Source organism: Echeneis naucrates, chromosome 15, assembly GCF_900963305.1.
Source record: "Echeneis naucrates chromosome 15, fEcheNa1.1, whole genome shotgun sequence".
NCBI lineage: Eukaryota > Metazoa > Chordata > Actinopteri > Carangiformes > Echeneidae > Echeneis > Echeneis naucrates.
Window position 1 is genome coordinate 16,374,945 of NC_042525.1, and position 27,867 is coordinate 16,402,811.

The window sequence follows — 27,867 nt, forward strand, 5'->3', positions numbered from 1 at the left end:
ATACATGACTTTACAAACTTCCTATTTGAATTTTACTCAGCCTTAATGATATATCTACACGGAGGGGGAAAAACTTTCCTGAAAAAACCTGTAAGGTTACTACTGATGGGCTTCTGGGCGAGAGGACAGAGAGGGATCCCCCCCCCCCCCCCGACCTTGACTGCAGTGATGATGTTTGAGCAATGAAAAAAAAAAACAAAAAAAACCCTCACACAGTCACATGCCATAACTCATTCACGATTATGTCACGTCTGTAGTAGCGCAGAAATTCATGTTTCATTATTTGTATGAATCTTCACTCTTTGCGTAAACAAACACCTCACTGAGATGCTTCACATCGATCTATGTGACGCATCAGGCTGACTCCTTCAGTCATTCAAAGTTTTTACTTACTTGAGATCCACCAAAAGAACATCCTCACATAAAAAAAAAAAAAAAAAAAAAATAGTCTTCCCGATTATAACTGTTGCAAACAAGTCGATCGGCAGCGGGTTTCTGTCTCAGCGGACGGGCAGTGTCAGCTCCTCTGTTAGTGGCAGAGGCTGGTATAGGAGGAGTTCACGCTCCCGGTTTCAGAAAATCACGTGGTTGGTTCGGCATGAGCACAGAGGAAGGTAGCGCTCTGTGGGTTTTTATCGCCACCTACAGACACAGCCAACCCATGCAGCGATTTAATCATTCATCTTCTGCCGGGGAGGACAATTTAGGACAATTTGCAGTCACCCAGTTAACCCGAACGTTATGTCTTTGGCTTTACGCCCACACACGCACGGGGAGAACATGCAAACTGCACAAAGAAAGGAGAAAGGCCACGGAACCGAACCCGCGACCTTCCTGATATGGGACGACAGCACTAACCACTAACTGATGCCGGCTTATTAGCATTATGGGCTTTTTAGGATGTTGCGCTGTTACTGCGATGTCTGTTTGTGTATTGCTATTGTTTGGAAATCACTGATTCTTGAGCCGTTGGCAAAAACATGCTCCCTTCTGTTGGAAATTAATACGATTTTAATGAATAAATACAGCCAAGGTTATAGTCAGTGGGCTTATTATAGGCTTATTTTTTTATCTTTATTAATTTAATCATTATATGCCGGCACATTGGCTACAAATTCAGTTGTCCTCGGATAGGAGATAGTAATTTCAACTTGATTAAAAAAAAGAAAAAAAGTAATAATTGAATTGAATAATATCTTTACCACATGAAAGAGTGCATTGTAACGTGTAATAAAACTACAACAGTGAGTTTTGAACAATATTTACCATTACTTTGTCCCACATATTCGTCACCACCGTCAGATAGTTAAAAGTAGTCCATAGTCCTTCCCCCGGACACTAAATTGTGTCCATGTGAACCTGAAATGTTTGATTTTAAATGCCTGCCAAAGGAGGCTGGGGGGACTTTCTCCGTTTACTTACAAACAACTCACTGCGAGTGATCTACAGCCAGACTTCTTCTGTCATTCAAAGTTTTTACTTACTTGAGATCCACCACACGAAGCGCAACATCACATATAAAAAATAAAAAAATAATAAAAAATGAAATAAAGCCTTCCCGATAAAAACTGCAGAAAACAAGTTTCTGTCTCAGCGGATGGGCAGTGACAGCGTCCTCTCTGTCCTCTCTCCCCTCTCAGTCCTCCGCCGTGTGTATGTCACGCCAGCAGACTTCAAATAAGTTGGCAGTCGCTGCGCCTTTGACGCGGGGCGGGGAGGGGAAGCGGTGTGGTTTCACTTCAGCCTGCACTAAAGTCTGGAAAGATTCGTCGCTCGTCGCTCGTCATTTGTCGCTATCAAGAAAAGAAAAGAAAAGAAAAGAAAAAGAAAAAGAAAAGTCGCCGAGTCGGCCACACTGCTGGTTTGGCCCCAGTTTAGGGGAAGGTGGGATAAAAGGCCTTTTATTCACACCCACTGGGACCAGCAGCGCTAACAACTACACCACCGTGCTTTAGTAGGAATGAACTTTGAGGTCAAAAAGCTGCTTTCCTACACATCCACCATTTAATACTGCGCCACACATGCAGTCACGTTTCCTGCCCTTTGCTGAATACATACATACATAATATTCACTGACTTTTAGCTGTCTGCTTTTGGTCTCTAATAATTCTTAATAACAACAAGCCACCCCTTTCATATTCTCATTTGATACTATTTACAGCCAATTTAAGTTACCGTATGTTTTTCTTTACAGTTTTAAGGGCTGTGTTTGTCAGCATATGTCTTTGGTATGCAGTATTGTCAAATGTAGGTCACCTTTTGATTCTGACAATTATGGGATTAGTTAAAGGGATACAGTCTTTGTATCTGTTTTCAGAAATAAACCAAAAAGTAAAAAAAAAAATGCAGGCTTCAAAATCTTTACTTTGGAATTTTTTCTTGAGGAAGTAATAAAAACAAACCAATACACGCAAAATGTTTTGCCAAGAAACAATGAATCTTATGCAGTGGTAACTTTCAGAGCCTTGTGAGAAAAAAGAAACCTGCCTTGCTATGGGACATTCATTACTCCAAAACATCTACTTTAAATAACCATAAACAGCTGATCAAGAATTACACTACAAATTTTACAAATCATGAGGACATAACTGGATTGTAAAACACCTATCACAGTTCAGCTGTAGCTAATCTCAGTTTGTATATATATATATATATATATAACACTGTCGCTCACACACTGATGCAGTCATTCTTGTCAGAGCGCAGAGGCTCCAGGCCACATGGCTGCAGAGGTAGTGCATTGCAGGCAGTGACTTTGAGCGGGTCAGTGTGGGACCACTCTTTCCCCTTTACCATCTCAATAGACAGCTCTATCTGCTTCTTCACCGGCTTGGAGGACAGACATCTCTGAGGACCGCAGGAATCACGTGAGGTGTCTGAGTTGCAATGGTGCATCTCTAGCTCCAGGTCAGAGTTTGGATCACTGTGCCCCTCTGTGGCCTCCCTCTCCAGTGTGCACCTTGTTAGAGACCGGGGTTGGCGGCTTGTGGCCCTGAGGTCTGCACTGTGCCTGGTGCCATACACAGAGCTGGGCATCGGCCGGGCCTTAAAGGCCTGTCGCTCCTCTTTCTGACCTAGGTTCCCCAGCTCTGCCACAATCTTCGCTTCCCTCTTTCTCCTCTCTCTTTCCAGGAAATGAAAAGGCTGTGATGAAGCTGCAGCAGAAGACTGGCTGCTTTTGGAGTCACAGTTAAAGTTATTATTGCTCTTCCTGCTTTGATTGAAGCGCTGACTGGAGCGGCGACTCATAATTTCATAGAGTGGCAGATGTATGTGCGCTGGTGCAGGTGATGCCCGAAACTGTTTCTGGCATTCTCTGAGCTCCTCCAGCTCTTGTCTAAGGAGTGTGTTTTCCAGCTCAATCTCTGAGCGTGTCCGCACCTTGTGACGCTTCCTGTTCTCCTCCCTCAGCATCATTTGGAAGGGTTTGGGCACAGTGACATTTGATTTTGACCGAACCCTGGCCTCAGTTTGATGAGACAATCTTCCCTGTGGCTTTGAACATAAGGCCTTGGGCTGGAACCGAAATTGCTTCTGGGTCTGCGTCTCCTTTTTGCTCAGAAGGAAGTCTCTGGGAGAAAATAAAGATGGATAAAACATGGCAGCTGAGATTCAAAACTTTAAAAAATGCTTTGATCTAGTTCTCCAGGTTTAAGAACTTGTCTGCCACTATTCTTCACAAACCTTCCAAAAGTTCGACCCTGATTGTGAGTGCGTCTTCGATTCTTTAGCTGCAGCTCCCCCATGCTGTCCTCTACACAGAGCTCTGATTGGTCAGAACCACTCGATGTCTCATGGAAGTCCAACTCCTCCTGAGAGTTGATCCTCTGCAGTTTCCCAGAAAGGCAGCCACTGCAGGTTAAGAGACAAGATTGACTTTCAAAATTACAAAAAACAGTTACCGCAAAACAGCACTGACTGGAAGACTCTCAACAGTTTAACTTCTGTTTATGGATGGATCGTAGGACTGATCTCACCTTACTGAGTGTCTGGCCTCTCTGTTTCTCTCTCTTGTCATATCACCATCGTCTTCCTCTCCGTCCCATCCTGAGCCTTGACTGATGTACATCCTCTCCAGCTCAGCCATGTTCCTTAAATGAGTGCTCTTCAGCTCCTCCAGCCTCCTGTAGTACTCCTGGTTGGAGAAGTAAACTTGCTGTTCCCTCTGCAGACCGTAGATTTCAAGAGACAAAGAGCTCCGTATGCCTCTTTTTCCCTCCTCACTGCACTCTGAGTTCAGATCATACTCCTGAAATGTTACGATGTAAATTTTATCCCTTTTCATGGACACATTCAGCATAATAGCATCAAACTTGGGAATTGTTAAAAAAAAAAGATAATACCTTATTGATCCCCATTGAGAAAATTGAAATGCCACAGCAGCACAAGAGAACAGGTGACAAATAAAGAAATTTGTTAGGACACAGGACAGGCGACGAAAGACATTATATAAGACAAAGACAACAATAAGATAAAAACTGCTAAACTGCTAGTCCATAGCTGATTTGTAAAAATGTAAAAATTTATGTGTAATTATTAATGCTTACAACGAGATAACCTTTCATAACTGCTTTTGTACAACAGAATTATATTACAATTTTATTTGCAACATTGACATCAGACTTATAACGCCCTGCATCAGCATAAACTGTGGTTTTCAAGTAATTAAAGGACCAGGTGCTTTTTACAGCCCCAGTTTCACACAGTGTCATCCAGGGGGTTTTGCATATGAAGAAATAAAAACCTGTCAAACCTTCTTAATCGAACTGCATTTTGTGGTGTGTTGTTGATACCAAAAAAAGTTTCCTTTCACCATCGTGAGAAATAATAGATTATTATATTATATTATTATATATATATATTATAATATAATAATTATATTTAACTCTCCTGCTTTGAATAAAACTAAGCCCACTCACTTGTTTTGATCATTAGTTACCACTTACATTAACTTTCATTTCATTTGTCTTTCATGTAAAATAATAATTATAAAAAAAGATTTTTAATTTTTGCTGTCAGACTTTGCTGCTTGAACAAAGGAGACTCACCTCACTGTTCCAGTCACTATTTCTGACAAAGTAATTGTCTCCTTCTCCTCCATACAGGGCCATTAATTCCTTGTCTTCCAGGGAGCGTGATCGGTACATTGCTGTAATCTTCTACACTTATACGCAAAAAAAAAAAAAAAAGGAGCAAAAAGCAAGCGAAGAAAACAAAAATAAAAAAGTTCCTAGCTAGCCAGAAGCAGAGCAGGGTGACGTGCTTGTGTTTTCTGACTCCTCGATATGCACACTGACCTGCAACAAAACAAAGCAAAGTCAGTACAGGGCAGCAGTAAAGATTAACATCCAATGTACTAACCCATCCAGAATGAGTCTTATCCTCTTATCACCGGGGGGAGTGGTGAATTTACAGCCGTCAGTAGTGCTGTTGACCAAATGGTCCATATGGTCCAGTGGCTTCTCATTGGAAGACGTGATTCAAAGTGAGATGGATGTCAGTTTGGATGCTCCCAATCTGATTTACAGATTAACTTTCTTAAATACAATATCCCACACCTGTTGCAGTTGGCACAGGACCCTGCAGAAGAAAGACTCAGGAGTTAAAAATATTGCACAGAAGACTTATGTGCAGGCCATAAAAACTATTAGATACAATATCTGGCCCAAATAAACTCATACGTATCAGCGTATTAGATTAGATGAAGGCAGATGCAATTCTCCCCCCGTCTTATGAATAGAAAAAGAATAGTCATCTTACAACTTTCAATCTGTAGTACCTGAGTCATTCAAAGCATCCTTTGCAATTCTCATGTAAGTGAACGTTTGTTGTAAATTCAACATTATCACCATTTTTATTCATCCAAATAAAGTTGACTCAAATTTGAATCAATATTTCGAAATATTCACAGCAGCCTAGACAGCAAGACAGAGATGTCAAAGACTCTGAGGTAACAACAGAAAATTCTAAGATGTATAAAAAAATTGTTTTATTTTTTTTAACTCACATTGTGCTAAGTAAAGCAGGAACCTGGTTTAAACTTCAGTGAGTGGTGGATATACTTGGTCCTAGCTAAGTTTGGTCATGATACATTTAAATGCAATCATTTGTGTATTGCTTTTCTAGAGACACTAACTTCTCTGAGTTCTTCATCAAAAGTTGCCAACAGCACTGTTTCCCACCGTTCAGCTCTTTTGCCACACAGGTTTTGGCTGATGATGGATTTCCAAGTTAAAGATTGTACTAGCTCAAACATTTAAGTGTTCAGAGAGGTCCTCCTTTTCATTTGTCACTTTTAAACTCTCCTGTGTCCACTTGCACCGCTGACCTCCCCTGGTCCAGTGGCACATATGGAAACCTCCCAGACTTTTGCTCCTAAAGTCTTTCAGCTGAGCTCAAGTGAAGTGGAGACTGGCATCGGTTCAGCTGCGAGATGTTTGGGATTTGACAGATAAAGCTGTAGAGGGAGGACACCTACCAGACCCAACGGTGCTAATCGGTTTACTCAGATTTCTAAGCACTGAAGCTACAAGTCTTCCCCTCACCAGCCACACTTTCCTCCGTCTGTCTCCTGTCTCCTTCTATTCCATCTTCCATGTAATTACCTAAAATATTGTGATGCGAATAGGTGAAGTGAATAGGTATACTTTGTATCATTTTACTAAAGGTCACAATTTAGGGACACTGAAAGGAATTTTAACAGCCTTAAAAGGCCTCATAGTATCTACCTGCGGCTTTTCACTTCTACTTGTATTAAAATCTGGAGATTTCAACCCTTGCTGACTGGATATTTTTTTTGAATAGTTTTTATTTTTATTTTTATTTTGATGAGCTCCTGACTAGGTGAATTTCCCCTTGGGGATTAATAAAGTTATATCTATCTTTCTATCTATCTAAGGATATAATTTCACTGTGTATGTGAATTTTTTTCATTCACCCAAAAGGTGCATTTTGTCACAAGTGCCCCTTGTCAGCTTATTGTTGTAATATGTCTGCTCATTGACTTCTGGCGGATAAGTCAGGGGCCTTCCCCCCGAGCAACTTCTTCTTATGAATTCAAGGCAGGACTCACACTACAATTTTCAAAACTGTAGTTGTGTTTTAGTTTGTGTTGCAATCATTCCCAAAGCATTAATTTATACAGCTCTAAAGACTTATCACGAAAGCATGAACCTAGTTTCAACTTCAGTTAGTGATGCAGATTGTTGGCCCTAACTAAATTTAAATGTAGTCATGTATGCATCACTTTTACTCTTTACTTTTACTCTAGACTTCTCTTATTTTTTCCGGAGCCATTTCCCACTGTTCAGCTCTTTTGCCAATAAACCAGCAATACATTAACAATTACAAAGACTGACTGTCAGGTCTGTAAAGTTCATGGTTTTTCCCAAAGAGGGTTTGAGTGAAGTATAGCGTGATTATCCAGAGTGTATTTAGGGGAGGAAGTACTTCTGACTCATTCCAATACATTTACTGAAGATTATCAGCTACTCGTGAAAAATATACTTGCAAGCAGCAATTATGGGGTCCAAGCCTATGAATCTGAGAGGAGCTAAAAAGCCATTTACAAATAATTTGAACTTAACCCTCCAGTCGTGTTCACCTCCCGCCACTTTAGTGTTCCTGGTCAAAATTGACTGTTTTAACTGCTCTTTAATTAGCACAAAAACCATTTTTCACCACCAAATTTTATTCAACATTCTTTAGCTGTGAACAATGTCTCAAAGTACTGTTTAACATGAATTTATAGAATTAGACATAAAGTAACTGCAGTGAAAATACAAATAGGCACTGAAAATGTATTACAAAATGAACATGTAATGTAAAAACTAAATGGAAAACCAAAGACCAAACTCAACATGAAGTCGTGTGTGTGCATGTGAATGAGTGGCATGGGACACTCAGGTCAGAGTGGGCCTTGCAAACGTAGGCTTAGGAAGCATATAGCATGATGTTTGCCTTGCACTCCTTTTACTATATAGCTGAAACTGAATCAAAAATGTAGCTCTTAGTGTAGCACCTTTAACCTTAATAGAGGAAGCAAACCACGTTCAGAAAGTTGGACCCTGGCTGGAAGTTGAACAGTGATCACTTATTGCCTCCCAAACAATTATTATTTTGTAGTGCACTGAATTAGAAAAACAATCAACAGAGCTCCTTCAAATAAAAATAAAATTTAAATAAAACAAATGAGTGTCTTTTCTTCTATTTCAGAAGAGGAAGCATTTCCATTACTCTTGTGTCCATATTCATCACATGACTTTTTACTTCTCCTACTCTGATTTTTTGCATATTCATAACCAGATGCAGTCCATGCACTGTCACACTTAAAGTATTATTTTAATACAATTATTCATCATGAGCTTGTATTTTAACAGACTTATTTGTCGATATGAGCAGTATTTAAATTTTTAAAGCTTTGTTCTTTTCAATATTTATTTTTTAACTGTAAATAAACTGTATCAATTCACTCTTTTTAAATCAACATGAGTATTTAAATAACCACAATGAAATAAATCACATTATGTACATAGCAAGTAGATCAGAACAATATCATTACAACTGGCAATTCACATCAACATTTGGCTCAAAATGATGTTTCGAATTTCATGGCGATCAGCCCAATCGTCCTGGAGCTGCCTTTTTTGTTGAAATCATCATTAAGCAAATTGCTCAAAATCCAATATGGCGAAATGGGATGTCCAAGAGGCATAGTAGTAGTAATAATAATAATAATAATAATACAAGTGGAAACAATAGGGTTCCAGCTTCGCTTGGACCCCTAATAAGTAAGACTCATTGTCACCAACTGCCACCGCCGCCTCAGTAAAAACTGTGAATTTATGTTCGCCTTTGTCCACCAGGAGGCACCGTGTCCCTGTCCTGTCAGCCGCCTGAAACAGTGGAGGGTGACCAAGTGAAATTTCGGTTCCTAAATCCGAGAAGGAACCTGGCAGAACACGCCACAGCATAGAGTCATCCAACATGTTGGTCCACCCACTCCCACCTCACTGAACTCACTGAACAGCTACACTCACCTTTAAGTCTTATTCAACCAGACAAGTCACATATCTTTTATCATTAAAAAACATGGCAGGTCATGCATTATTAGCATTATTAAAAAAAAAAAAAAAAAAAAAATCTAAAGTCTCAAAACAAAGCCTTCACATAAAATACTGTGTAACCTGTAGTGAAGGAATACAAACCGTTTGATTACATAATCTCAGTGTTTACTTATAATTACATTAATATACTATATTATGTTAATATCATATTCACCATGCAGACTGTAGGATATCAACATAAACACAGCACTGCATCAACATGAACATGGACCTCTACAGTCATACTAAGAACTTACACGTGTTGTTTGTCTGGGAAAATAATTGTTCCTCAAGTCAGACCAATACTGATTTTTTTCCCCCTCTTGTTCCACATCTGGAAACATTGCATCACTGCTAAAGCCCCGGATAAGAGATCCAGCCAGCACAGCTGCATTAGCTAAACCCAGAGTCATACATACACCATGTTGAGTCAAGTAAATTTGTGATCAGTGGAAGAAGAGGAACAAGAAGTCACTTTAAAGCAGTGACTAAATGCTGTTTAGCATATTGACAGACAAACACAGAATACAGAAATGTGTGAAATGGGCAAAGACCATGATTGATGGGCTAGAAAGAAGGTCAGCAAGGCTGGATCACTAACCAGCCAAAGCAGCTAACTGGCCAGCCCAAGCTGATGATAATATTCCTGTCTACAAAATGTGATAATCGGACAAATGATTAGAAATTTGCATCAATAAAAGACAATTACAACTACAAAGACCCCATTCACTCGAAAAACCATTAGCTGTTGTTAAATTGTGTATGTCAGATTATTTTTACTTTGTGAAACAATTCATGCCCATCAAGGTTTATAGAGGACAGTGCGAGTCTTATTTATGGAATGAATGAATGAATGGAATGAAAATCTGAACACACACACTTGTCAACTTTTGCTGTATATCACTGACCTCGGCCTTCCTGGTTGAGAAGAATGCACTTGTCTTTTAGCTTTCAGTTGAAGTTAAATTTTAGCTGACGTCTCCTCAAGAGAATAGTGCAATCTTTCAAGAATGTTGTATATTGTTCATTCAGCAACATTTTGGTGACTGTGACTGCTCACCAGAGCTAAAAAGGTTGCAGTAATGGAAATGTGATCCTCAAGATGACATGAAGCAGACTCCAAACCACTTGTGTTGTCTGAAATATGACCAACTGTTGTACTAGAATATTTCAGCAGATGCCACTTTGCCAAGGTGAACTGAAGCGATGATGAAAGGAAAACTATAGCTGATTATAACTGAGACTGAATCCCATTTAAGAGAATTTTATTCAAAATATTTCAATTCTTATTCCATTTATTCATTTCACATTAAGTCAGACTATATTGCATGCATTCTACAGGCTTTATAATATATATAAACGATTTCCTAACACTTGCCATAAATATATACACATATATATGTTCCACCAATAAACTGTCCATTCAGTCATTTCACCTCTGCTTCAGTAGGGGCCCTTTAGGAGGTTAATCCAGCCATCAGACACCATTTATGGAGAATTATTCGCTGGTTGCCACGGCTGAGTGATTTCCTGGGCCCAGTTTGTCTGATGTCTCAACAGCAGCAGATATCACCATTGCCGAACAATGAAACATGAAAATTTCGATTTTTTTTTTTTCAGTGTTGACTTTAAGCTATGTCTGTGGCTGTGTAGATTTTTTTTATTTATTTGCACTGTATAAAAAACAATTGGTATAGAATTATCAACAATAAAACATTTTTTAGATAGATGATAGATGTTTTATGAGATGCATCTTGACAGCTCTCGGTGCAATTTTTGTAAACAAACGCTCCACAACAATAGTTAGTTGTGCTAAGCGTGTCCTACTCTGTGAAACAAATCGAAGAAATGTTTCCATAATTAAACTCATTTATTGGCTAAACGGTTTGATGCTGAGCCTCTAATTGTGTGTAGTGTCTATAATTAGGTCGAGATGTCCTTCCCCCTTCCGCCCATAGATAAAGTTACCCACATGGTGGTGCGCAGAGCAGCGTTAAGTCAACCCAGTGTATATATGGCTCTGGGTGAGGCCAGTTCAGCCTGCCCGTCCTCTCCTCTGCACTCCACAGAGCCTCGGCATTGGCTGCTTCGCGCGACGCTCGGCTCATCGGCGGCCGATGGCAGAGTCTGATCCGTGCACCGCGTCTCGTGCTTCCAGAGGTAGGTCCCCTCAACTTTCATCCAAGTTTGCGCGCGTGTGTCAGTGTGACTGTGGTGGGCGTGGGCAGGCGCGCGGAGAAGAACTGAAGTGAAGCGGAAACGGTGCCACCCGAGGTCGGCTCACAAGACCAAAAAAAAAAAAAAAAAAAAAAGAAAAGAAAAAAAAAGTTGTCATCTTCTTACACAAAGCACTCCAGCAGGGATGGCGATGGCCAACGAACCGAGGCCAGTTGTTTATGTGACGGTGTGAGTGAACGTGTAGCCGGAGGGTTCTCTCTCTCTCCCCCTGACAGACAGACTCTGGCAGCCGGCCACGGTTTGTCCCCTCTTTCTCCTACAAATGATGGTATGTGAGAGTTGTGTTAACTGTTTTTCTCACAGAGCAGGCTGCTGTGCGGATGGAGCCAGACACACACAGTCAAGCCTGGACATTAGGCATGTGTTTTCAGTTGTGTAGTTGCCAGAGAGAGAGAGGAAGGACTGAAGGAATGGACTGTGTGTTCCCACATATTTGGGTTGAGCTATCAAAGAGCTTTGTAAGGACCAGGACACACACACACACACACACACACACACACACACACAGATAGAAGATACACACATGCTCAAGCAACTCTTGACTTGGATCATCCACGTCATTGGCAGGCATGAAGTCAGAAAGCTAAGAAAGAGGAATGTGTGTGTGTGTGTGTGTGTGTGTGTGTGTGTGTGTGTGTGTGTGTGTGTGTGTGTGTGTGTGTGTGTGTGTGTGTGCCCACTCCCAGCCTGTTTGACAGAATGCTGTTAAGCTGGAAGCAGTCATTTCACACAGATGTACGCTCACTGCGCGGCTCACTTGGCCTCTGTAATTATTTAGTTTATTAAGAAGAGCTGGCTTTGAATGGAGGGATTGTCGGTAAACATGTTGCTGTTGCTGTGACGCTGATCTGATAGGCAGCAGAGTAACAGCCATTCCCCCTCTCCTCAGCTCTGAGGCCTCCTGCCTCCTTGCCACTGGTGCTGTAGGCTCACTTGTCTTCATTTAAAACGAGTTGATCAGCTTTATCTGAATTGGACACACTGGTCCAGGGCAGGGCTCCAAATGTACAACAATATAGATGTTAATTGGCACTACAACATTATTTATCATACGTGTCTTCATTCAGTGATGCTTATGTTCATGTTTCGAGAGTTTTGATCCCAGTTTGCATTGATTTGTTGAGGGATTGTCACAATATGGTCATACTGAAAGTTAGATGAATTTTATTCTGAGTGGCACTTGATTTTGAGTAGCATCATGCTGCTGATTGCATTGTAGCTGAACCCTGCAGTTCTGTGTGTGTATGTGTGTGTATGCACACTCCAAGGTTAATGCTTTGAGTGTCCTATATCACCATGTCAGCTGATTATTCATGTTGGGTTTATTCCACTAAATGCACCTGATTTCACGTAATTTGTTTACAAATGTAGAAATGGATCATGTGAACCAATTTCTCCAGAAATTAAATTAGTTTAAGTTGGTTTTGTCTATTAGAAGCAAACCAGAGCTTTTTGATCACTAAACTGTGAGAAACATCAGTAGTGGGAATCATGATGGTTCTAGAAATGTACAGGAAGTTGAGGTAGTCATTCTATGTAAGTGAATCTATACTGTATATATTCAAGGGAAATTGTCAATTAACTTTATTATCTCTCAAATCACTTTTCTGAATCAGCATCCATTGTGTGTGGGTTTTTAGGTTAAAAAGATTTATTCACTTTAAACAAACAGAGAAGGGAAATGGATGGCACTTACACGAGAGAGCCTCTCATTCACCCAGTTGTGGATGGCTACCGTGTGCAGCTCTCGTCAGTGCAGCTCAATGATTAAACAGGAGGAACCAGGCGGAGATACTGCCACACCTACACAATTGAAAAATTTTTCATCCTCAAGAAAAATAGCCAGTCAGAGAGGAGCCTTTATGTACTCATCTTGCCTCTGGTTGTGTTCTAATTTATGCGCTTTGTCACAGAACTAGTTTTATCTAATTGTCACTCTGAGTTCTTGGCATTCCTCAGCAGTGTGGTGGGACAAACCCAGTGTTGGTTAGTTGGTGAGGGGCCGGGTGAAGCTTGATTGTGTGTGCCTGCTCTAACATTTACACTTACTTTTCAAATGTTCTTGATCTTTTTTGTCTTGAAATGAAATGAAATTCTTATGATGATTTCAGGGGCTCTATAGATGAGATGCATTTAGAGATGCACAATGTTTTTGCGTTGTAGCTTCTGTATTCAGAGGATAGCATGTGTATTTGATTAGCATTTGTAACAGAAACCTAATCTAGTGCTTTGGTCTAGTTCCTGGGTAAAAACGTGATCCTGGAATCTCTTACTGTCCACTAATGAACACTGCCTCACACGGACTCATGTGTTGTTGATACAACGGATCAAAGTCATTGATGGCCATGGTCAGGATTTAAACACAAATTATTTATGAGTTCAGGAAATACCAGAAAGCTTTGCGTAAGTTGTCAGTGAATGTTGTTTTCTTCTAGAGAGAGAGGAGTTTAAAAGCAATGTGATGATGATGCTTCACCTCATGCAGCTCTGTTCTGTTTCAGAAATAAGTTTTAGCATTAGTAAAATAAATTGTCAGATGAAACCTTAAAGCTAAGCCAGAGGAAATTCTCAAGTATTCAATTTAAACACTGTTGTATGTTTTAGTTCCTCTGTTGAAATATCTGAATGACAGCCTGCTTCTTGTCCTACAGCATGTGAGTCATAGGTGGTGTGATGTGTGATCACAAAGCATCTAAAGTGAGTGAGTAGCCCGGAGGTGGGCAGCAGTAATGTTCATGTGACTGTGACATACAGCATGGGGAGCATATCATTTCTGTTCTGTGCTCTCTTCATTCAGTACCAGAGGTTATGTGGTGAGGAGTTTGAACTTTTGAAGTTTATTTTATTTTTTATTTTGCAAAATAATAAGACAAAAAGCAAAGAGAACGGGGCGGGGGGACAAGGTAGCAGCAGGAAACCCAAAAGGCTTAAACAAGGCCTCTACCTACATTAAAAAATCCACAAGATTAAACAAGCAACTATGAAATAGAGAAGAAAAGGAGAAACACTTAAACCTCACACCTTTGATTCAGTCTGTTCACAGACATGACCTCAACAAGGCCAGTGCTGATGGAAATATAGAAAATAGAACACAACCCAGCTTATGTTGCCACAAGAGACTGTACTTACGATAAAAAATGTTGGAGACATTTTTATTTTAGAGATATTTGGATATTATTCCCATGACTTGAGCCACAGTTCATAGTCCAGAGTTTGTGACAGCTTCTGGCCCTTTTGTACAACAGGAAGTTTCCTTCTGTTGCATCAAAGCTGCTGTTTGACAACTTGGGAGACACCGAGTTTTAAACCACTTGCATTTTGGAAGCACTCAAAGCACTATATACATTCCCTTGAGTTAGGTGTGTAAGACACAGGAAAATACTTGTATCAGAAACCAAAGCTAGCAGTTAGCTTAGCATGAAGACTGTAAACGGTTAACTTTGGTTAACAAAACCTGATTCTTGTGTGTGTTTCGTCCCAAGAAAAAATGGAGTGTTCAGTAACAGTTTGCTGGATATCAGTGGTCCCTGATGTGCAGATGCTGCAGTTAACATTGCAACGGGATACAATGAGCAAAGCATGTCAAACATAAAGAGCTCTGGCTACAAAAAAGAAAATTGCATTTCAGCAAAAGGGAAAAAAATGTCTCGGGACACTTACGCAATAACTGCTTGGCATCCCCGCACCAATAACACCAGGGTTTACAAGCTTCTTACTGATGTTAATCAGACATTTTTACAACATGATGAAAAGTAACATTCTTGCGTTTTATATTTGTTAGGTGTCAGTGATCAAATCCATATTTTAGAGAAATGACACATAGTCTTTGTTCAACTTGGATGTTAGCTTCAGTCTCGGTCACTTCCTGCATGTGCAGGGATGTAAAGCCTCTTGTTGTTTCACATGTGTATTCATAAATGTACTTTTTGTACATTTATCTTGTGTAATGGTTTTTCTTCAAGAACTGCAAATGCCCTTTGCTGGCAACACTGGCCCTATTTTATAGGCAACTGAAAAACTGAAATGCCAGACCCAGCGACCCCCCCACCCCCTCATGCACTGGAGCCTGGTAAAGAAAAACAGCTGAGCTTAGGGAGAGAAAGTCAAGGTGTCTCTCTTTAATACGCAGCTCTGGTGCTGTAGTTAGCTGGAAGAAGGAGACAAAGGGGAGAGTATCAAAGTGCAGCCGGCGGTGGGTTGGCAGGCCGCCGTTGACTGTGTTGTGAGGCAGGAAGTATGACACTGAGAGCACAGGAAGTGGCAGCTGTGGAGCTATGCTAACCTTTCAGTCCAGCAGCAGAGAGGGCTGGGATCAATTCACTTTTGGTTAAATGAAAACAGCATTTGATTTTCTACAAATAAAACATAGGAAGGGGCTTTTTTTTTATGTTTGTTTTTTCTTCAGACACATGATGACTGAACTGAAAGTCTCCTCATGTTAAATAGATCTCAGAATGGATTATAAACGAAACCCATCTGGGGTGAATCAATTCTTGCTCAAGTCCTGTTCATCAGAACTAAACTGTATATTTCAGCTTTTTGCCCAGCCTCCAGTTTCCTGATACGACACCAGAAAACAGTGATTATAAAAAGCCGGATCAGCAGTCAGTCAGTCAGTCAGTACTTCATCTGGTGGTCTTTTACTTCTACATTGTGCTTGTCAGTGTGTGATTGATTCTCATAAAATTGCAGTGAGTCACTGCTTGTCATGCACATGAGACATTAAATAAGAATGTGTGTGAATAATTAATCTACTGATCTAATGCTTCATCCTTTTGACATAAAGGGCCTTTTACACTGAACTACACTGTGTGCAATCATGTTTGTTTTTTTGTTTTTTTTTTTTATGACAAACCAGACCGCTGATATCACTGGCTTATGATGCAAAGTATGATGCATTATCTCCTTGTGGTTCCCCTGATACAAGAAATTCTGAAATTCATCTAAGGAGGTAGAAATTGCTTCTTTTTTTTTTTTGGGATGAGAAAAGGAGATGATGAAGATGCTGATTGGTGATCTTGTTACAGTACTGATGCTTATTACATGAAGTTTGCAGCCACTTATGTTCGGTTACACACATTTCACCGTAATTTACCAGATTTGAATAAAATATATACGTTTTTAGAGATAAAGTTTGATGTTGTCTCGGACTTGCACCTGGATATTTGACACGAGCTCCTCAGATAGCAGACTTCGGATGGATTTAGTACATTTCTTCAGAGTTTAGAGCCTTGTTGTAGCTTAGACCATCCTGAACCTCGGTGGGAATCCCTCCCCCAGGTGGGGAACTGAAAAAGAGGAAGTGTCCTATACAAGGCTTGTGTCTGTGTGTGAATCTGATTCTCTCTGAATGCGCAATGTGTGAGTTAGAGGAAGAGAAATGAAGAAGTTCTACACAGCGCAGAATGTTTTTTTAAAACATTTTTAAATGCTGCTACTCTTCCGCTTTTTTTCTGCTTTCAGCTGTATGTGGCTGCTTTTCATATTTTGTATTTTTATGAAGAATGAGCTACGTTCCTTCTTCTATTGTCTTCTGAATATACTGTTGATTCTTCTATGGACTCAGATTGAGTAAGTACTGTAGACTCGATGGCTTTTTCCACTACCATGCTGTAGTGTCACAATGCTGTAGGTGAAAAAAGTCCTTTCGTGACAAGTGGCATGTCTTTACAGTACCCACCTCTGTTTTACTGTCGTGATTAGTAGTTGATCTGTTTAATAGAAGTCCTTATCTACTTCATCAGAGCTGAAGTTTCCTGGGTTTTTCACTTTAACTGCATTGTGGGTGTTGGTTACAAAGTGAAGCACCACAGAATGGTCAGAGGTCAGTGTGATCTACCTGAAAAGTAACATTCAGATGAAAATTTCTTTCAAATTTCAAAAGCTCTTTACGGGTTTATTTTGGTACCTGACGCCTTACTTCACTTGACAGTCCTGGTATGTGATTTGGTCATAGTGCTGACATCATCTGAGTTTTTTTTTTTTTTTCAAAATTTTATTCTGATTCACAAAGTCAGGATTTCATTTGGTTTCTACAATAAACCAACAGTTTAAAGGCCTCACTTTGCATCTGGACTTCATAGATAGAATGGCCATTGCTATATTTGCTAATTGCATTTGGCTAATCAGAATTACGGAGGGGACTAGTTGTCTACTTTACATTATCTATGCAATTTTCATAAAACATTTATGTATGTAAAACATGCATAGATGCATAAACCACACACACACCTTATTCTGAAGTGATTAAGTCCAGGGAGTGGAAATGGCTGTGGCAACAGAATACATTCATGTTAAAACTGTCCAATAAATACATAAAATGAACAAAATGAGCATAATAGACTCAAAATTGTAATGTACTGAATTCTGTGGTGGAAACCTGTGGTAGAAAGTGCTTCTCTGAGGGCTAAGTGGCGCAATCGATTTAGAATATCTGTTTAAAACGGGTTGTTGTTCACGATTGCTTCAGCCATGGGAATGCTTCATCCACATCTTGTCAGACACAGTTTAAGATGGGGGGAAAAAAGCAAACAGATGTCGAGGGACAGTACGCGCAGTGTAAATGCAAACACGCAGAAGTATTTAAATGAAAAGAAATTAAATTAATTAAATTAAAAGACAAAAGGTTTCTTAACGCCAATCTGTAAAAATTACCACCACGAAACACATTCAGCATTTCTGATTCACTTGAATGTTCAAGAGGTAAAATTAACCTTCTGAGTCAAAGACTAAATCAACAGCAATATGACCACATTTGTCGTCAGGTTCAGCTGGTGTGTGTGTGTGTGCGCGCATGTGAGCACACCACAGGATGTTAGCTTAGCTACTCAGCACTGTTCTGCACAGCAGACACATTTATTACTACCTTGGGTTACATTCAAAATATCTACAGTTACCTCTTCCACCTAAGTCAGCTTAGGTTTTGATCTTTTTTTTTTTTTTTTTTTTTTTTTTTTTTAATGAGCAGTAGGCCTAGCCATTGTTCTTGATAATGTCCAGTGGAGGCACTTTTATAAATATAGTGTATTTAAAGGATGTGTTACATTACACAGTGTGTTTGGTTGTGTTTTTGCTACTGGAAAATTTACTGCTTCGACAGCTTGAAAGGAGTTGAGTTTTCACTCAGTAAGGGTAGATTTCCACTTAGAGACATTTTCACCTCCATTCACCCCCACCCCTGTCAAAACCACATCATGTTTCTATGTGGAACCAGTCTTTTTTTGTTTTTCTGATTCTTAAAACTATTTGAATCACTTTCAATTATTTGATGTGATTCATTTTTTAAATTCATTGTTGGTGTGTGTGTGTTTGCATTCACAAAAACTTTTTAATGAGGTCATAGAGCACAGAAGGATCAGTAGCAGGATGAAGAAGCCTTTTTATGACCATCTGTAAACTGAAACATGTGTGAGCCAGATCCAGTGTGTCTTTGGCTTCACATAGCCTCTTCAAAGCATCCACACCCTGGAAACCCTCATATCCCTCTCCTCTGCACTCTCTCCCTTTAAAGCAGCCATTGTGAATGCTTGATATTAGAAGTACATGAGTATGAGGCAGATATAGCCATTGATTATTAATACTGCTTCTCCATACAGGGCTGTTAGATGGGGTGGGGCCAGTAGATACGCAAGGCGATGGGGTACACTCAGGTTGCCAGCCTATCACTTGTGCTCACATTCACACCTCCAGCAGTTTGCAGTCACTAATTAACCTAAAGCACATGTCTTTGGACTGTGGAGCTGGAGTTGCCAGAAGACCATGCAAATCACGGTGCTAAAAGTTTATTCGACCCTTTCCTTTTTTGTTCCCAATTAAAAGGGAATCGAAACATTTCACCTTTGCCAAGATCTTCATCCACCTTGCATGCTGGGTGATATCTAGATGCTGACCCACTATGGTTTTTTGCACTGGTGTGGTTTGACTTGGTCACAACAAAAAGCCACTGTAAGATGTGTAATGTTATCATATAACTCAACAACCGCAGATGTTGCATGTTTTCACTGTCCCCTTTTGTGTCAGCACATACTAATAGTCTTTCATCTCGTGATCTGCCACTCATCCAGCATCTTTGGGATGCTGTTCCTCTGTGTGTCTGACAGTGGTCCATTTCCTGCCAATGTCCAGCAACATCAGAGACATTGAAGAGGAGGTGTTCACTAACCAGTATTATGTATTCGAACACATTTGTGAAAAAAAGTCTAAGAGAAATAAATGTGTGTGTCAGTATAGTGTGTATTGTGTTATTCTGAGAAAAAAAGGACGTTTCGTGCATTTTAAATTTCAACACACCAGCCTGTTTCCTCTGGCGGAAGTTGATGTCTTTCATACAGAGCTGTGTCATCTGCAAATATTGCTTTGACTGACAGCCAATTTAGAAATGAACTGAGTTATTCCATGAAGATTCATTTTGATGCTGATGGTGCAGGCATCTAGCACCTGTTTTCTATCACAGTGTCCTTTCACTGATAAGGTCTCATTATTTCCTCCTTTCCTCCCTTGCTTTATGTCCTGGTCTAAGATCGGCAGTCGTGTCAACGTTGGTGTCATTTCAACACTGTTACAGGAAATGAGTTAACGCGTTAGTGTCTATATCCTGACTAACTGTGAAATAAACTCAGGTCTATGGATTAAAAAAAAAAAAAAAACAAACCTAACTCTCACACCTCTTCTCACCGCCAGCGGTGCACTGAGTTTCAAGATGACATCATGATTTCAAATGCAGTTACATGGTGGTAGAAATATATCGCCCTGCTATGCAGAGCTCCGTCGTAGTGGAGGCCAAATAGAAGCGTCTGTACTTCCAATACACGTGAAACCCGACCCTGATGAAGAAACAAAGATTGTTTAATCTGGTTTTCTCGTATCCTGGATGTTTATGATTATGATAAATTTATGAAAAAATTATTTTAAGGAACATGTTTTGTTAATTGTTTTCTAATGATGTTGAAATGTTGTGTTTAGAGGTTAATGGCTTTATTTATGCTTTACTTTATCTGACAACACTTCACACATATTTACTTATAGGCTATATAAGTAAATAACAGACTATTGACTTCTATTGGGCATTTGTCTTGATTTTGACATGTAAATAGAAATCATTAACCAAAAGTAATGGTATTGATAGTTAGAATTAGCAGCAGCACTGATGTTACTGAACCATTTTGCTTGACAAAGTGGTTGTGAGAAGCTTCTCTGTAGCTGTTTATGGTACTTGGCAGTAACACGTCCTTGTCCATGATCTGCAATGAGGTGTTTGATGGAATATGTTAACATGTTAAAAAAAGCCTGTATGAGGTTATGTATCACTGCCTGGAAAGTAGAAAGGTGTAATTTGAATTAGTGGTTGCTCCAAAAACTGTAAAGGAAATGTGAATGTATGTAAAGGAAATTAGCATACTTTTACAAGTAATGCATGTGCATTGTGTCCATTATCGGGCCCATGAATTATCATGTCAGATTCTAAATGTCAGTAAGTTGATCTTTATAATATACATTATTATTACTATGCATGCTAGCACTGATTTAGCTTTTACCACCACACTGAAATATATTTAAGACTGAACTTTGTTTGTGCTTCTTTACAATTATTGTTGCAGTCAGTGTTTTTAGGTTTGTAACATAATGCTCCGCTGCTCTCACACACCTTGGTGTCATGCAAGAGCAGTTTTACTCTGTTCCTTTTGTCTATTGCTCCTCTGCCAATGCCTCTTGTTTTGAAATGACATAAAATGTGAAACATGGAAGGTGGGAAACCTTGTTGCTCATCAAGACTGTGTGCAAACAGAGGGAGGAAAGGAGAGAGAGAGAGAGAGAAAGGTCATCAAGGGACATTATGTTGAAACGATGCACAGTTTAAAAAAAAGAAAGTGAACAGGAGGCAGCAAACATAAAAATGATACGTAGCTCAGATGTAGAGGTATCATCATGGCAACCGGATGGCTGCGGTGCTGGAGCTGCCTGGTGACTTCCTGTTTGTCAGCAGCATACAGGAAGTAAGAGGCCCCTAGAGGAACGATCTGAATGTCTGTGTGAGAGAATAAAGATAAAGTGAGAGGCCAAGCTGAGTGTGTGCGGGTGCATATAGGTCATATAAATCATAAAATTCTTTTTGGAATAAATTTGCACGCATGCAAGGGTGTAAGTTGCTTCTTCCTCTCACAGCTTCTTTAATGGGTTTTGTAATTGATGCCACTTTACCTGAGCAATTAACTCTCATCACCAAGGTTATAATGAGTAAACTGATACTACTGGGCTTTAATTCTAACTGGTTTCTGATAGACTAAAGTAAGAATCCTATATTTACAATTAACCACGAGTTTTGAGTTTATTTCTTTAGACTAAATGAAAGGTAAGTCAGTTCAGCATTAGTTGTAGGTGTGTAAACACCAGTTTTGATTGGGTAGGTGATTTCTCTCCCATAAGTAATTTCACCTGACAGACTGTTTTACAATGTTGGTGATTTTCAGGCCTGTAAAACGTAGGTTTTATAGTTGCTATTTATAATCAGCATTTATTTATTTATTTATTTACGCATGCCACTAGTAAGGTTATTTTGCCTACTGTGCTTCGCAGTGTCAGATTCAAGCCCGAGATTCTTTGCTACACGTTGTGTTAGGATAGATTAGAAACAGTAACTGTCGCTATGCAGTTAAACACTTTATATACAGCTTGTTTGAAAGGATTTTAGGGAACTTAACTCAACTTCCTCCTTGATGAAACCTTTATTGTAACTGTCTATAATTACTGTCATCAGCTGATAAGAGACTTGTTTTTGACACATTTAAAGCCATGTGTGGGCCACTGTGCCTGGGTGGCAAGTCCATCTGGGAATTCACTGCATTGTGATCACTTCCTGAAAAGGTGTTGTGTTGTCTTTTATTTTATTTTTTTTATATTACATTATATTTTCGCTCCAAAACATGTAAATGGAAACTTTTTTTTTATGGTTTATGGATCTGAAAACATTAAAATAAAGTCACAATTTCTACCAATAACAAGAGCAGGCCTGTGACCCGGAAATGGATAAGTGGTTGAAGATGGATGGATGAATGAATGAATAAATTAATAAGAGCAGTTCTTCCTGTAGAGCTGCTCAGGCATGTCATCTCTTTATTTTCTGAAGGCACGTTATGGGCAAAAGTTGAGCTGTGTTCAGCTTTGCTGCCATATATGCTCTTACAGGAGCCAGGAAGTAGAGGAGCCTTTCTTCTTTTAGCCTTAATATTCAAATTCTCACTTATCCACAGATGGAAGGAAGTGAAAGTAAGTTTTGCCCCCTTCCACTTTTTATGAACAAACTGTATTGACTTTGCCGCGATGTCATAATTGTTCCAGACCAGTCAATATTTAGCTCAGTTGTGTTTATAACAGCTGTAGTGGTTAAGTTTCATGCTAAAGTGTGTGGTTACTGGACCTCTGGAGGGTACTTTAGACTGCAATGTGAGGAGAACTGCAACTGCTAAAAAACAAAACACATTTATAAAGCAGATTTCTTTTTCTATTGTCCTTTTTCATTCAGTGTGTAATCTCTCCCCCAGGGTGAGGCGTTCAATCCAGATACAGTAAAGTGGAGAGAGCAAGATGCCAGCGCCACCTCCCCCACCACCCCCTGGACCTCCCCCACCTCCCACGTTTAGTTCTGTAAGTCAATCTGTCTGTCCATCAATGTGTCCAATCGTATCTGCAGCCCCCTCCTCTTGACTGAGCTCAGCAGAGACTTCTTGTGGATTAATTATGTGATCTGACACATTCTCCTGTTTGATCTATATGGAGCTCTGCTTTGTCATGCCATCTACCTACAGTTTTCCATTTACACTCATCATGGAATTACTCTGTTTCAGGCCAACACAGAGAAGCCAAATCTAAGTCGTTCAGAGCAGCAGGGAAGGAATGCTCTGTTGTCAGACATTAACAAAGGCTCCAGATTAAAGAAAACTGTCACCAATGACCGCAGTGCACCCGTATTGGACAGTAAGTCAAGACTTCTTCAATATCTCATGTTACTGTAGCCAGATTATTCACATTAGTTAGCAGTATAACAGCTGTTTATATAAGGCAGCAATAAGTTGCACGAGTGAGACTCAATGGTTAATGGAGCACTGCTGGGTCAAGTTTTCATATAAATTTTCTAAGTAAATGCTGAAAGAATAGATAGCAGTCTAAATAGAAAATGTATCCCTCACATTAATTTTAATACTTTTTTTTTTTTTTTTTAAACTTCTCAGAACCCAAAGGAGGAGGTGGCGGCGGAGGAGGAGGAGCAGGAGGAGGAGGAGGAGGAGGAGGTGGTGGTGGTGGTGGTGGAGGTTTTGGTGGTGGGGCTCCTGCTGGTTTAGGAGGCCTGTTTGCGGGAGGGATGCCAAAACTTAGGTCTGCAGCAAACCGAGACACCACTGGTAAACAAAGACAAACAAACAAAAAAAGGAATCATTTTAATAATGAATCAATTGCTAACATAGTTATATTCGTCTCTTCACCTCTCTAGACTCAGGACCAAGCCGAGGACCTGTGTTTCCCCCAGGAGGCCGCTCTAGTGGCCCCACACCCTTTGGTGGAGGTGGCTCCACTGGCCCACCTAAACTCCCAGGAGCCCCTGGTGGTGCCCGTAACAATGTCCCTGATCTTCCTAAGGGTCGGCCAAATTTCTCTTCAAGACAAGACACTGCAGGAGGTCCCCCTCCCATACCTAACACCCCTAGACCAACTCAGTCGTTCCACTCACGTGGGGGTCCATCTCCACCGTCACTGCCTGGAGGGCCCAGACCCGGCCCAGCTTGTGCTCCTCCACCTCCCAGTGTTCTGCCAGGAAGACATGGACCTCTCCCTCCTCCACCAGGAGGCTCCTCACCTGGGCAAAGACCAGGTTTCTCTGCCCCGCCTCCTCCGCCCCCCAACAGCAGTCGCCCTCCCTTGCCACCAGCACCCGGAGGGAGACCCCCATTACCTGACGACCGACCCCAACAACCACCAGCTCCTTTGGGAGGACACCGGCCATCTATGCCCCGTGACATGCCCCCTCCTCCGCCCTCTCTCAACTCCAAACCTTCCTCTTCATCCCCTCGTTCCACAGCTGGTCCTGGACCTCCTCTCCCACCGGGGCGACCAGGCCCTCCCCCTCTCCCACCCACTCCAGCTGGAGGTGATGACCTCAGCACACCTCGTCTACCCCAAAGAAACACCTCACTCAACAGGTAGGAGAATGTTTTTGTTGTATTTGTTTAATGGTAGTGGGTGAGTTACATTGAAGCAAGATATATACAGCATTTCCTGTCAGGCATCTGATGCTGAGAATGTCTTTGACAGTTAAGTCTTTTTTTGGCTTGGCCACGACTAGAGTAGATTCCAATCTAACAGTGTTCTATTCTGCTGCAATAACACACCATGTAAACTTTCTTGTTGATTCCATCTAAATTGATCAGTGCTTTTTTATTTTTATGTAAAACACAGTTTTCCTTTTCAGTTTTATCTGCCATGTCTATTGAGACACTTAGATGTGTTTAAAATGTGCGAGCTCCCAGTGCTGCCACAGTCTCCTACTGACGCTGCAGAACAGAGTCACTGTACCATTCAGGAATTTCAGTGCCTTTTTCAAGGGTTTAGTAGCTGCAGCTGTTGAATGAGGTGATAATCCTGCAGATGAAATTTTGGGAGTTGAAACATGGAGTGAAATTCAGTTTCTTGTTTTCCAGCCATGGGCCAGCTCCACCTCATGGCCGGACAGGGCCTCTCCCTCCTCCGCCAAATGAGAGGCCTCCATCTCTTGGGAGGAACCAGTCGACAACACGCACAGGTGAACAGCCTTGACCAGTTAGCTGAAGTCTAGAGTACAGCTGTACATAAACTATGAGTTAAAAAAAAGAAAGAGAAATGTTAAAGATGGTTCCTGTAAATCCTCAGGAACCTCTACTTGCCAGGTAACTCATCAATTTCTCTTTTTACCTATTAAAGGGCCTCTTCCCCCTCCTCCCTCAAGTCGTAGCACAAGTGGGGGCAGTCTAAGGTCATCACCAGCTCCACCGCCTATTGGTCGCCCTGGCCCAGAACCCCCTCGTGGTGGTCCTGGCAGTAGACCTCCTCTCCCTCCCGACAGGCCTGGGACCGGAGGAGCCCCTCCCCCAATGCCACCCATGGGTAATGGCTTCCAAAACTCTCACCACAACCAGATACAGGGTGAGTAGGTCCTTCAAGGATTCAGTTTGGCTCATAGGAACATTGATTTTGGAAGTTTGAAGGGAAATGGAAAGTACAAAGTACACTGTAAAGATCTTGTACTGTAAATCTAAATGCACCATGAACCAGCGAAAGCAAGTTTGAGAGTGAAAGGTACTTACTGCTGTTCTACATAAGTCACTTTACCTTCATTCGCCATCCCTTGAAGGAGATGGCTCTAATTTGTGACCGACTCTTACGATGTACTTGTGTTTGTGCAATAAGAGAACCATTGAGCTCCCTTTCTTTCCACTGACAGATGAGTGGGAGTGTAGGTTCACTTTTCATCCCGTGTCAGACCTTCCTCCGCCTGAGCCTTACATGCCGTTTCAGAAGACCTATCCCAGCAAGATTGCAAAGACGGATGGCAAAGGTCAGGCAGACACATGCACACGTAACTACTGTAACATAGTTTATGCGAGTTTTGGATAAAAATGTATCTAAGAAATGTTCTTTTTTTTCTGAACACAAGAAAATATGTTCTTATTCCAGTTCTCAGTTTCAATGTGCAGTTTTCAGTTTGTGGAATGACCTTAATTGAGTTTATCAGCGGCCTGAAAAGTCTATATATTCTACATATTCTGCCCGAGTTCCTAAGTATATTTATTTAGTACATTTATTTATTATATTACTTTAATTCTAGAATACAAAACACTGTACATACTATATTTTTCATCAGACAGACAAATAAAATTTAACCTGTGAGGTCAGTGGAGGTACCAGTTTGATTGTTAAACAGTGCCACCTGGTGGATAATAATCCATCATACAATAAAGAAAACATTTTTTGTCCTTGCAGTTCCTGGTAAAAAGGAAAGAGGAGCTCCTCCTCTTCCTCCAGTACCCAGGTGAAGAAGATGTCACGGCTATAACAACACCTGAAACCTACCCTGTCTGTTTTGCTGCTTGTTTCTTGTCCTTTATTGCGCTCTTTGGTTTTAAATTGCGGCATTTAATTTGTGTGTGGACAGCAACCTGTAAAAAATGGACCTGAAGTATGTTTGACCAAGTGAAGGGGCAGGCACAATGTGGAGTTTCCATCACCTGCCTCTATAGCAGCAGCATGGCAATATTCACAGACCAAAGCCTTTTTCTACTATGGTACACTTCAAATAAGAAGAGAAATAATTTTGTACCACTTAAGGTACTAGGAAAAACTTTTTTTTTTTTTTTTTAGGTTTACAACCATGCTGTGGAAGGAAGATGAGCTTTGGTGGACTCTGCAAATCTGGTTGCTATGAAATTATAAATTACTCACAAACCATAGTACTTTCATGAAACTTGATCAACATTTACCCGGTTCTATTAACTAATGCTATCTTTGCTCACAATGGTTGCTCGATTCCATACAATGCTTTTAAAAAGAATCCAAACTCTTTATTGACAAAGTTCAGAGGTTGCACATGTGGCTTTTCCAGCCTGTTTACACAGCCCAGATGGCATTAAAAATCCTGGGGTTATCATTCTGCAACAGTACAGAGCTTAAAATGCAAAAAGTTTCTTCCTTCACTGTGTTCATAAACTGTTTATATCTGTTTTGTTTTGGTTTTTTTGGGGTTTTTTTTTTTATGGTTTTTTAAACCAGTGTTTCTCTTGTGCCTCTTTCTATTCAGGATTGTACTTTCGGGCTACTTAAAGAATGAAAGGATTTAGCCTTTTGTCCCTTAAATTATGTATATATGCTTGTTCAGCCGGATTGGATGACCTCTTGCTGTTGAAAATGTAAAACCTGAAGCAATGCAGCTGGATTTCCACTTTATGTGGACTAGTTATCTTTGTAAAGTGTCTTAATCACAGAGACAACCCCTAGACAGATGCAGAGCCACAGTAATAAAGATGGTCCAAACCTCCTCACACCGCTGCACGAAAGATCAGGGGAAACGCAGAAGTTTCGTTTGCCAAAGCCACATGTGCCTTCACAGTATATGTATTTACTTATGTCTGTTTCTGTTAGAACCACTGACTGGTACTTTTCATTTGATGGTTAGATGTGACAGGATGTTTATGATGTAGAGGTTTTAAAGGACATTGTATGGGTTTATGGAACCATTGGTTTACAGTTGAACATTCAACTATCATGCTGTCTCAAAAAAAAAAAAAAAAAAAAAGCTGTGCTGGCTAATTAGGAAGACCTGTTGTGTGCCTGGTTGATTTAATCAAGTGGTAATGAAGGACTGTATTGTTGGAAGTTATGATTCAGGACTGTGCAGTATTATTATTATTATTATTTTTTATTTTATTTTATTTTTTTTGCTTCATCCAGCACTGCTTTAAATGGTCTTTTCTATTGGTATACATTGTTGCCACGTGTGGGTCAA

General features: G+C 40.4%; 1 protein-coding gene across 3 annotated transcripts; it reads left to right on the forward strand.

The window, feature by feature from the left end:
- Nucleotides 1-11,114: 11,114 nt before the first annotated feature.
- On the forward strand, nucleotides 11,115-27,671 carry wipf1b (WAS/WASL interacting protein family, member 1b). 3 transcript variants are annotated; one of them, XM_029521521.1, is made up of 9 exons: nucleotides 11,115-11,264; nucleotides 22,880-22,982; nucleotides 23,183-23,312; nucleotides 23,567-23,737; nucleotides 23,827-24,532; nucleotides 25,031-25,131; nucleotides 25,290-25,511; nucleotides 25,810-25,923; nucleotides 26,349-27,671. In XM_029521521.1, the coding sequence occupies exons 2-9, from the start codon at nucleotides 22,923-22,925 to the stop codon at nucleotides 26,399-26,401; spliced, it is 1,557 nt and encodes a 518-aa protein (XP_029377381.1). In that variant the 5' UTR covers nucleotides 11,115-11,264; nucleotides 22,880-22,922; the 3' UTR covers nucleotides 26,402-27,671. The 3 variants fall into 3 exon arrangements, with proteins under 3 accessions (XP_029377381.1, XP_029377382.1, XP_029377380.1); XM_029521522.1 differs by lacking the exon at nucleotides 11,115-11,264 and adding an exon at nucleotides 11,292-11,610; XM_029521520.1 differs by lacking the exon at nucleotides 11,115-11,264 and adding an exon at nucleotides 16,702-16,913.
- The last annotated feature ends 196 nt before the right edge of the window (nucleotides 27,672-27,867 follow it).

Excerpts from the sequence above, each read along its gene's own strand:
- wipf1b (XM_029521521.1), top strand. The coding sequence starts at position 22,923 with ATGCCAGCGCCACCTCCCCCACCACCCCCTGGACCTCCCCCACCTCCC. Across the intron at positions 24,533-25,030 it reads AGAAACACCTCACTCAACAG|CCATGGGCCAGCTCCACCTC; the intron begins GTAGGAGAATGT and ends CTTGTTTTCCAG. Across the intron at positions 25,132-25,289 it reads CCAGTCGACAACACGCACAG|GGCCTCTTCCCCCTCCTCCC; the intron begins GTGAACAGCCTT and ends TACCTATTAAAG.